An 11,523-nucleotide genomic window follows, 5' to 3' on the forward strand; every position below is an offset into this window, starting at 1 on the left:
CGCCGCCCCCGCGCCCGCCTCCCCGGGCCCCGCCGCCCTCCGCCGCCGGCCGCTGGGACCCGTGTCGAGCCGCGCCGCTCGGGCCTCCCCTCCCCCCCTTCTCCCTCCACCCCTCCCCCATGCCGCCCTGCCCCGCTCGGTTCCCTCCCCCTGCCCGTTTCGCGCCCCGCCCTCCTTCCAGGCCCCGCCCCTACCCAGACCCCTCCCTCGGGCCCCGCCCCTTAAAGGCCCCGCCCCTACCCAGACTCCGCCCTCGCGCTCCGACTCCGCCCGAGTCCCGCGTCCACTGTTCGAGCTCCACCCCTCCGGCTCCAACCCAGTTCGCTGTGCGGGGAGACCCGCCCCGTTGGCCCGAGTCTGGAAGAGCCGGCGCTTCTAGTTTGGACCTTCTCCATCCGCCGACATCGCCCGCGTCCCCAAACCCTCTCTGGGACCCCCCCTCCCCAGGACCTCTTCCTTCGCCGGGACCCTCCCTAACTGTGCACCTCACGGGAACCGGCCGGCCTGGGCTCTACTGCCCGCGTGCGCGTGGTCCCCTCCTCAGTCCTCGCTGCGGAACGCCGAGGGCGCAGGCCGGGCGGGGGCTCCGAGAGGCCTGACTTGTCTGGATCCACTGCGGCCCCTTGGGTGTGTGCTCATCCCGCTCCGCAGTCTGCTGCTGCCCTGGCCGGCAGTCCTCGCGAAGATCCGCGGTCTTGAAAACTAGTCTTGGAAACGGGTTTCTGGAGCTTTTCGTCAGCACTCTCGCTCTGCGCGCAGCCTCTCTCTTGAACCCCGCTGCTGCTGCTTGGAGATCGCGCCCCAGTGCACACGGGAGGCAGAGGCAGGCTGGGTGCGCCTGCACGGAGCCCCTAGACGGGATCCCACGGTGGGGCCCCGGTGGACGCGGCCCTTTCCGCCCTGGAGCCTCCTCGGAGCTGCCTTTGCTTTTCCAGTGGGGGTGGGAGGAGATGTAACTGCCTGCCTTTATGACCTCTAGGTGGTCTCCTCTTCCAGAGTTTAAATGCAGTGAGATACAGTGAAATATGCTCAATACTCATCCTTTGGGTGCGCTTAAGCTTAACACTCCCACGTGTTCAATGTCCAAGGCCTAGTTCAGTAGAATTAACTTGTTTTAACTACTTCCAAGACAGCGAGCTGGTTGTGCCTCACGCCCCACCCTTGTCTTCGGAGGCCTCGGTTCCTTCCGGGCTGCTCTGGCTCAGAGATGCTCTCTCCTTCGGGCCTGGAGGGGAGGGGGTAGGAGGCATACCCCCAGGCCATCTTGGTGCAAAGAAAACCTTGTGGACCAGTTGGGAAGACAGTTTGCCTCCCCTGGAGAGTCCAGGTAGGGGACTGACCGGGTGAACCCTGCTGTGGTTTTTAGGGTTTCTTCCTTCTCTTTCCTTTTTTCCAAGTTTTGATTATTAGGGATTCGCGGCGGGTCTGGCCTTCCTCTTCCTGGTCTGTAGCCGCCGCCCTCTTTGTTTGCCTTCTGGTCCCTGCATCTCTCTGTTTTAAACACACCCATATTTTTTCATTAAGAAAGTGAATGCATCATCTGTCTATGTGCAAAAGAATGCAGTTCGCCCCTTCTCAACACTAAATTGGGAAGTTAAGTCAAGATGGATCAAAGACCTAAATGTGAGAATTAAGACAATAGAACTTTTAGGAGAAAGCATAGGACAAAAACTCCACGACATTGGACTTGGTGGTGATTTCTTGATTGCGACACCAAAGACACAGGTGTCATGAAAAAAAAAAACGACTTATGAAAATTAAAAAATTTTGTACATCAAAAGACACTGATAAAAGAACAGGGTAAAAATGCAGCCACAGAAAGGGGAGATGATATTTTCAAATCACTATCAACCCAAAAAAAGCCACAGAAGGCTGCAAATAAGAAAGTAATTTGGGGTGTTAAGAATTGTGATTTGGGAGACACAGATTTGGGTAAAACAAAGAGCTTTCTGGGCAAGAAAGAATCAGGGGCTTTAAAAGGCAAGAGCCACGAGGCTGAACCCTGACACAGAAAGAAATGTGTGTCCCGAAGGGGTGGCTGTCACGCGTTGGTTCAGGGTCAGGGTCCCACAGGCGTCTCGAGTTTTGGGCAGGTGTCCTGGATGCTTCGTCAGGACAGGACATGGTCACAGGTCAGATTCCATCTGGGTTGAGATGAGCGTGAGTCCCGTCCTCAGTGGTCTCTGGGTTCTGTCTGAGGGGCTCTCTGAGCAACACCAACTCCCTTTTGATTTTCCTTCTACATTGCATATCTGATAAAGGATCAATATTTAGACTATATAGAGAACTCCTAAAACTCAACAAGAAAATAAGTGACCTGATTAAATAATGAGCAAAAAAACCTGAATAGACATTTCTCCAGAGAAGACATATGAATAGCCAAGAAGCTTATGGAATGATGCTTGATATCACTGATCATCAGGGGAATGCAAATAGAGCTACAGTGAGATACTGCCTGACACTCATTAGGATGGCTACTTTAAAAAATCAAAACAGAAAGCAGCAAGTGCTGGAGAGGATGTGGAGAAGTTGGAATTGTTGGTGGGAATGTCAAATGATGCAGCTGCCATGGAAGAGAGAATGGAAGTTCCTCAAAGAATTAAAAGCAGAATTTCCATATGATCCAGCAGCTCTACTGCTGGGTGAAAGTGTTAGTGGCTCAATGATGTCCAACTCTGCGATCCCACGGACTATAGCCCTCCAGGCTCCTTGTCCATGGAATTCTCCAGGCAAGAATAACTGGAGTGGGAGCCATTTCCGTCTCCAGGGGATCTCCCTGACCAAGGAATCGAACCCAGGTCTCCTGCATTGCAGGCAGACTCTTTACCACCTGAGCCACCAGGCAGGCCTGGTCTGTGTGTACAGCAGGGTATTATTCAGGTTTGCTACATCAGGGATGAACCTGGAAGACATTATGCTGATTGATGTAAGCCAGTCACAAGAGGACATATACTGTAATTCCACTTACAGGAGGTCCCTAGAGGAGTCAGATTGATGGAGGCTGAAGAATGGTGGTTGTCAGTGGCTGGTGGAGGACGAGTGAGGGTTTCATGGAGACAGAGTTTCAGTTTTATAAGATGAAAAGAATTGTAGAGATGGATGGTGGCGGTGGCTGTATTTTATACTACAAACTGTACACTTAAAAATGGCTGAGATGGTAAATTTTATGTGTATTTTAACACAATGAATAAACAGCAAAGAAATAAAAGAATAAGTGGATAGGAAATCTTATCTGTAAATGCAAGGAGGTACCCTGGATTAGATTCTGGAACAGAAAAATGGTATTAGTGGAGAAAAATTGTGAAATACAAAACAGAGAAAGGGTATTAGTGGAAAAACTGGTGAAATACAAAAAAGCTTGCAGTTTTGTTGTTGGCGGTGTGCTAGTGTTGTGTTCTTGGGCAGGACGCAAGATGTTAACACCAAGGAGACCCAGTGGGGCATGTAGGAGCGCTCTGCCTCTGTATGGCAGCTTTTTTGGAAATGTAGGATTATTTCAAAATTAAACCTTTATTTGAAAAGATGAAAAAGCAAAAGCATCCTTGGTCTCTGGTGAGTGGTGAGGTGCTGATCGTGGGACCCCCAGCTTCATCAGACGGGGGCTCATTGCTAGAGTCTTGCCTGCTGGGACCACTTCTCAGAGCCACTCTGAGCTCCCCTACTCTGGTCTCCAGGGGCCTCCTTTCCTCTCTCCTCCATGTGGCGGGAAGCAGGTCCCAGAGCTTGGAACAGGGAGCGGTGGGGAAGGAGAGCCCCAGGAAGAGGAGAACTTGGCCAGGACAGCACACAAAACCGCTTTGGTCTTCATCCAGACTATGCAGATTGACTTAGGTCAGCTTCGTCATTTGTGAAAAAGCAGACACTCCTCTTTTCCCCAGCAGTGTGCTCTCGGGCTGACCTCTTCTTGGAACACCAGCTTCTTGCACCAACTTCCAGTAGTTTCCAAGGACCAGAGACCTTGTTGATTGCTTAGCAGCTTGGAGTGTCCCATGGGTCATGTCCCATGGATAGGATAGGGCGGTGACCCCGTTCAAGTGGGACTGGCAACCCAGAATGCACTTGAGGGTGGCCCTCCCTGGGAGGCAAGCGGGGAAGCCTCGGGCAGTCTGGACCCTGAGCCACTGCGCAGCCTGCGTTCTGGCCAGAATCGTCTCTGGTGTCTTATTCATCCTGACACTTAAGTATAAGTCACTTGTGCTCCACTCTAAGAGCAACCTTACAACAAAGGCGGATCTTCTCTCTGTTGTTTTCTGGTGTTAGGCAGATTTTTTTCCCCCTTAAGCTGACGTTTGCGACAAACGCTAGGTTGGCAGGACGTTTGCCTGACTCAGCAGATAGAAGTTACAAGTCAGTTTGGTATAAGAATACGACAGACACACCAGTGACTGAATTGCTGGGGACGTTTAAGAAGCAGTGGTGGTTGTGGGGCGACAGGTGGAGGCCCAGATGCATGTATCTTTGCAGGAGGGAGTGAAGACGGAGAATGACCACATCAACCTGAAGGTGGCCGGGCAGGATGGCTCCGTGGTCCAGTTCAAGATCAAGAGACATACACCGCTCAGCAAGTTGATGAAGGCCTACTGCGAGCGCCAGGTGTGGGGAGGGGCGGTGGGATGTGCGTGCAGGGGCCTGTGCGTGTGCTCATGTGTGTCCAGGCTGGCCGGGCTTCTCTGGGCGGGGCAGGTGTCTGGTGCTGTTGGAATCTGAACAGTGGGTTCTCACGGATTCTATCCCTCCTCCTCCGTGTCTGTGGAGACACTGCCCTGGCACAGTTTGCTCCAGACACACTTAATCAGTTCAGTTCAGTCGTGTCTGACTCTTTGCGACCCCATGAACTGCAGCACACCAGGCCTCCCTGTCTATCACCAACTCCTGGAGTCCACCCAAACCCATGTCCATTGAGTCGGTGATGCCATCCAGCCATCTTATCCTCTGTTGTCCCCTTCTCCTCCTGCCTTCAATCTTTCCCAGCATCAGGGTCTTTTCAAATGAGTCAGCTCTTCACATCAGGTGGCCAAAATATTGGAGCTTCAGATTCAACATCAGTCCTTCCAATGAACACCCAGGACTGATTTCCTTTAGGATGGACTGGTTGGATCTTCTTGCAGTCCAAGGGACACTCAAGCATCTTCTCCAACACCACACTTCAAAAGCATCACTTCCCTTTATTTACTGCTTTACAAGACAAAGGGCCGCCTCTTGTGTGTGTCAGACTGTGCCCTGGGGCCCCTGGTGCTCTCCACAGGAGCCAGTCCTCTGTGGGGGATTCGGAAATCCTTGACCTTAGTTTCTACTCTTGACTTTGATAACCCTTGCCTTGGCCTGTTTGTTGTTAATATTAAAAACACCTGAAAAAGCTCCATGCCTTCCTCTTTTTCTCCGCTCTTTTCAGGCTTTGCTCTTCAGAGGGTCACTATCAATTCCAGCTTTTTCTTTTTTCCACTTTTTCTTGGTAAATATTGTTTCGTGGAGAAATTTTGGATTTTGGAGACTATTTTCACCTGTGAAAGGTGGGACTTCTGCTCTGACCCGTGGTCCACACAGCCAGACCCTGCCCCCGCACATAGCCCTCTCCCTGCACCCAGCCTGCTCTGGACTCTGCTGCTTTTGTGACCAGGCAGCCACCCCAGCCACATAGCAACCTGTGCTTATTGCTGGCTCTTGTCTGAGTCCTGTTGTTCTTGGTCTGGTGGTGGCTGTGTGTGTCGATTTCAGGGTGTCCCATCATGAATTTATGCCCTGCATTTCCTGCCATCCTGCACTATCTCCCACCCGGGCCCCCTCCCTCTTGCCCCGCCTGGGCTGCCGCTCTGTGGTCCTCCCACAGAGCCTCCCAGGAATCCTTCTGCCCATGTATTCGGCCCCCCTCCTGGACTAATCTTTCTGGACTAATCTTCCCCTGTCTTGATAAAGCATATCTTCCAGTATCTTGCTCAGAAAGCATATGAAGAATACTGCTTCTCTGAACGTGATTTGCTTTATAAACCTTCACACTTGAGTAATTTGACTGCACATAAATTTCTAAGTTGAAATTCATTTTCCTCTTTTGGAGTTCCTGCATCATATTCTTCTAGTTTCCCCCATTTGTGTGAAAAGTTCAGTGATGCTCTGATTCTCGGTCCTTTGTTGTAATGTGGTTTATCTCTGCTAGCTTTCAGGACTTTATTCCTGGGCTTTTAGGTAGGGAGTTTTGTCTTAGACTCTTCTGGGCATGTTCTCAGCCTTTTGGTCTAGAAACTCAGTTCAGTTCAGGAACTGGACCTTCTGTCAGTTCAGTGACAGTTTGTGTCCCTCCCCAGTGGGATTCCATCCGATTTAGTCACCTGCGCCAGGTGTGTGCATCTGGATCATTTCCTCCAACTGTGCATGGGGCTTGTTGCTGTTGATCTCTTTTCTGGGAAGTTTTCTCGACTTTGTGTTCCCGCTTTTTATGGGTGGTCTTGTGTCTGTCATGATTTCTGATTTTCAAAAGTCCTTGTTCTTTACTGTTTTCTGTGGCTCCCTTTTCCTGGGGGAACTCTCTGTTGTTTTCTAGCTGCCTCAGAGCTTCAGGCCCATTGGTGAGACTTTGTAGTCAACTGGGTCATAAATCTGTGTATTCACAAGTCTGGTGTTTTGATGAATGTGTGATTCTTTTTGAACTAATGTGTTAGCAGGAAATACTGACACAATGATAACTGCTTTTCTTTTCAGGGCTTGTCAATGAGACAGATTCGATTCAGGTTTGATGGACAACCAATTAATGAAACAGACACCCCAGCACAGGTAGGAACCCAGCAGGTCTGCACTCAAGGGCTACTTCCGACCTGTGTGTGGCAGCTGCCAGCAGGAGCGCTCACATTTGAGAGTTACTGATTGCTGTTCATATAGAACACCATACATTTTCTTTCCCTTTTTTTTTTGAAGTGTGCTGCATGGCTTGTAGTTCCTGACGAGGGATTGAACTGATGCCCCTGCAGTGGAAGAGCAGAGTCCTAGCCACTGGATGGCCAGTGAATTCCCCTTACATTTTCTTAACGGCTTAGATTATTAGATTTTGTAATTTTGAGGTTTAATTTTCAAATGAGAAAAATGTACTTTGTCAGCCTCCTCTGTGTTGGGAGAAGGAGCAGGAGGGCTGGGTTCTCAGCTGAGGTGGTCCAGGGTCATGGCCGAGGCCCAGCGTCCTCACCCCCCGACCCCACCCCCATCCCTGCTCCAGGCGAGCTGGGCAGATGTGATCGCCACCTCGTGTTGTCGGGACACTGGACCTGCAGCGTTAGTCTGCAGCTACATTCCTGCCTCCATCTCCTGCTCTCTGAGCACTGATGCCAAGGGGCATGAGTGGAGAGGGGTGCGGCGTGCTCCATTTCCTCCAGCATCAGCCACCACGTGCGGCTCTGTCAGGTCTGCGCATCCCTCCTCATGGAGGGAGAGCCTGGGATCCAGGCTGCAGCCCTGTCACCTGTCAGCCAGACAGCTGCAGGGTCGAACGTGGGGAGAATCAGCCAGCCTTCAGTGTGAAAGGGCTGCTCTGTGGAGGTTTCATCTCTGCTCCTGTGGGGAGCTGCATGCCCCTTACACAGAGGGAAGGGGCAGCCATGGGCTCCCCCAGCCTCTGTGCTGATGTGCGTGCTGGGTCGTGTCTGCAACAGTCCTCCCTGTGCCCTCCCACCCCCCTCAGGGGTACTGCTCTTGATTTCTGAGCAGGATGCTACTCGACGGGATGGGGAGGCCAGCAGGGAGCCCTTCCTTTGGGACAGAGTTGGCTTTGACAGCACCCATATGGACTCCACCCCCCACCTCTGAGGTCCCCAGGATTCACCGCTTCTGGTCACTCACTCCTAGCTGAAATCTGATTTTTGTATACTTCTCGGTAAAACTTGAGACACTTTGCTTTTAACAGGACTTAGTTTCTCTGTCAGTCAAGGCGCTAGCATTGTGGATTCTGTTAGGAGAACTTGGGGAAGAAGCGGGCTAACTGGAAAGCCATAGCTGAGCCTCTGTCCTCATGTGCCGACTTGAGGGTGGGCTCAGGTGCGTGGGGGCGGGTCCCCCCCAGCACGAGAAGACACTGACACACCTTCTGTGCCTGCAGCTGGAGATGGAAGACGAGGACACCATCGACGTGTTCCAGCAGCAGACGGGGGGCTCCAGGGTGGCCAGCTGCCTCTTGGGGAGCGGCCTCTAGAGCCCCCATCCCCTCGTGGCACCGTGCTGTGTTTGCTATTGAACAGTGGACGTGTGGCCAAGCCCATCAGCAGGGAGGCTCGGACACCGAGGACATTCCCCAGAAGGACTTCGCTCTGATGCACTTGAGTGCCACCGTGGTGATGGTCCCCAGCCTCCCGAGGCCCATCACCTGGTACCTGTGTTTGGGTAAAATGCGTGGTGAGGGACTTGGGCTTTGTTTTTACTTTTTCATTTTTCTCCCTCCTATGACATTTTCCTATGACATTTTCTCCAAGCTTGTGGCCTGAATGCCTGCTTTCTGTCTAGACGGGGATCTCACTCCAGGTGTTGACCCCCCTCATTCCAACCATGGAGAGAACTGTCACTACTCTGGGGGTGCTTCTGTGGGGCGAGTTTTGGGGTCATGGTTGGTATGGGAGATACACTTTCACTTACTGTTTCTTGCGGGCACAGGTTTTTTTAATGCTAAATATTAGAAATGTAAGCTTTGCCAGAACATAGTAAAGTTGAAGGGAAAATACTGGAATGTTTCTTAAAAGGTAAGAAGTTCTTCAGTAACACAGCCCTGGGCGGGATCTGGGGCCCTGGACCCATTGCCACCAACTGCCGGCGACGCTGCTCTGACACAACAAACATGGGCTTTTCCCCTTTTCTTAACAGAGAAGAAAGTAAGTCCCACACGTCTGCTGTGGTCACAGTGCCAGGGCCTCAGATTTCCTCCAGTATTTGCTTCTGATGAGTAACAATGGTCTGTATGTAAACAAGGAAGATAGAATATTGCTGATTTTGCTGGTATGTTTTTGTGTAAAAGAGCTGCTTCAGAGTGTGGCTATATGTGAGAGATGCCCCCGGCTTCTCCCCGAGGACCGTGCTCTGCTCCCCAAGTTGGTATGGAGCTTACACGTTACATGTGATTTCAGTTCTGTGCATTTTGGGGTCTGTTTTGGTTAACCTCCAATGGTTGTCCTGTTGCCCTTCCGTGTGGACTCACTCCTGTCTGATGGCCCCTAGCTGCCTGCTTTGGTCACCTGGGCAGGATAACCACCATCATCTCCTGCTCGCCTGAGACCTTGCTGGAGAAGTCTGCACTTCCTTTGTACCTTGCTGTTCAGGCACAGGCGGGGGGTCTGCGGCTCTGTTGTGTTTATTCCCCAATTTGTACATTATTTGTTGTCCTTTACTACTGTCAACAGTAAATATAGTTTGGTATTCTGTCTCTTGGCTCACACTCTATACTGCGTTTGGAGATTGGACATCGTGTCACGTTCAGTATTTGCAGTGACCCTTCAGCAAGACCACTCTGACTTCCACCTGAAGGCTGGCTCACCTGCACTCCTGCAGGCTGTGACATCCCTGCCAAGGCCGCCCCCTCCCCTGCAGAGCCCTCCTCCCTCTCCTGGGCTCCTGGGGGGTTACCGTGACTCTGGGCTTGTTGATATTTTTCGTGTTTGAATGTGAGACTGTTTTCCTTTGTGCAGTGCAGCTGACAACTTATTCCCTCATCTGTTTAGAAATGGAAGTGAGTTGACACTGATTTGGAAACTTCTGTGTTGCACTGTGATACTGTATCGGGGTGGTTGGGAGGTGAGCACAGGCTGAAAGCTCAGGGGCGGCGAGCACGTGACTTGCTTACAGCAGCAGTGGGCAGAGGTGTGGCCCAGAGAAGGTGTAGGGGGGTGTGGAGCCCAGGAGGACAGGCCATGCACTTGTGGGGAGGGTGACATGTCAGGGTGCCTGAGGTCAGGAGCATTGCGGTTTCTGGGGAGCCCTAGTGCAGTGCTGCCTGAGCCCTACCCCCAGCATCTGACGGACAAGCAGGCAGTGTCCTGGAGGTTGTCTTTTTATCTTAGAAATGTGTGCAGATGGTGCATTTGGAATAACAGATCTGCTGATATATTAAAATAGTTATGTAAAACCAGCTCCTAGAATCACTGGGTTAAACCGATGCTTCAGTAGGAGAGAGGCTCGTCTTTACTGATTCTATTATGGGTGCCCTGGGACCGAGCTGGCACTTTCCCAGTTTCAGTACCAAAACCCCATACCCCAGGACTCCCTGGCCCCAGGCACACGGGTGGTGCCGGCCTGGCTGCACTGCACTGCGCAGGTGGGAGCGCACCCATTAATCTCATCTGCTCCATGACACAGCTTTTATGGAAATAATCTGCAAAAAGCAGACCCTTTTTATTACCTCAGAACTTCAATTCCCAAAGAAACTAGTTGATTCTGAACTTGCCGGCCTGTCCAGTGGGTGAAAGAAAGCCTGTAAGTATCACACACCGGGTGCTCGGAACCCTTGGGACACCAGGACCAGCTGACCTGAGCTGAGCATTGCCAGATTTAGCAAATAAAACACAGGATGCCTAGTCTCAACTTGAATCTCAGCGAGGATGCACGGAGGGGAGTGTAAGTATCCTTGAAGGTGAGCCTGTCCCACCAGCCACAGCGAGGTGAGACTTCCATTATGTTAGCACCTCATATTTTGGGTTTTTGTCACTTGAAACTAATCCTGGTACACACTGCTGAACACAAACGGTGAACACACACTGCTACAACAGAATGACCTCAGAAAGACGGCAAGTGACAGACATGGATGCAGTTCAGACAACACCCAGCATCTAATGGGTGCTGTTGTCTGAGCTTCATGTTGATCATAGTACTTTTCATCACCTGCACTAATGCCCTGTTCCAAGTAGAATTGTTTAGTCGCCCTCTGACCCCTGACCTGTATGGGGGGATGGGTGTAGCTGGATCACAGAGAAGGTAACTACTTGAATGGGAGGTGGAAACCTTAGGAGTATTTGCAAACCCATTACTTTTTGGAACTGTTTTAAAGTACAGTGTTTTTATATAAATCACCATGGTCATTTGAGAAGACAATGTCAGGCTGAATTTTTGTTGATTCCTCTACTGCCAAACATGCATCATTGTGAGGTTTATTTTCGCGGTTTTATTCAACTCAACAGATGCTTCTCAGCACATCCAGGAACACAGGAGACAAAAACTCCCTGCCCTCATGGGACATGTTTCTGGTTAAAGGAGACAGATAATAAGTTGTATATATATATTATACTAGAAAACTACACAGGGCATAATGTAGTAAATTCTACCCAACAGTATGTTGGAATAAGTGTTGTGAAGATAAAAACTTTTAGGAATGGGGTTCTAAGAAACACAATAGAGGAGTAGATAAATAAATGGGCCAATCAGCTGTAGAACCACCATGAATATTAATTTTAAAAGGACTCATCTAGTGACCTGATACACATTAGTCAGTGGAGAAGTCAGAGCAGCGGGGGTGGACGCTGGCTTGAGGCAGATGTCTAGGGGAAGACCGAGGGGGCTGCTGCCTGG

At 50.9% G+C, this 11,523-nt stretch overlaps 1 protein-coding gene across 1 annotated transcript in view; it reads left to right on the forward strand.

The window, feature by feature from the left end:
* Positions 1–9,388, forward strand: part of SUMO3 (small ubiquitin-like modifier 3) — a 10,507-nt gene extending 1,119 nt beyond the window's left edge. The window contains exons 3-8 of the mRNA XM_010834993.1: positions 448–627; positions 760–868; positions 1,244–1,327; positions 4,465–4,593; positions 6,694–6,765; positions 8,078–9,388. Coding sequence (XP_010833295.1) covers positions 448–627; positions 760–868; positions 1,244–1,327; positions 4,465–4,593; positions 6,694–6,765; positions 8,078–8,170 — 667 coding nt within the window. The 3' untranslated portion in view covers positions 8,171–9,388. The remainder of the gene's footprint in view (positions 1–447; positions 628–759; positions 869–1,243; positions 1,328–4,464; positions 4,594–6,693; positions 6,766–8,077) is intronic.
* The last annotated feature ends 2,135 nt before the right edge of the window (positions 9,389–11,523 follow it).

The sequence above is a fragment of the Bison bison genome, unplaced genomic scaffold (assembly GCF_000754665.1).
Source record: "Bison bison bison isolate TAMUID 2011002044 unplaced genomic scaffold, Bison_UMD1.0 scf7180017864037, whole genome shotgun sequence".
Taxonomy (NCBI): Eukaryota; Metazoa; Chordata; class Mammalia; order Artiodactyla; family Bovidae; genus Bison; species Bison bison.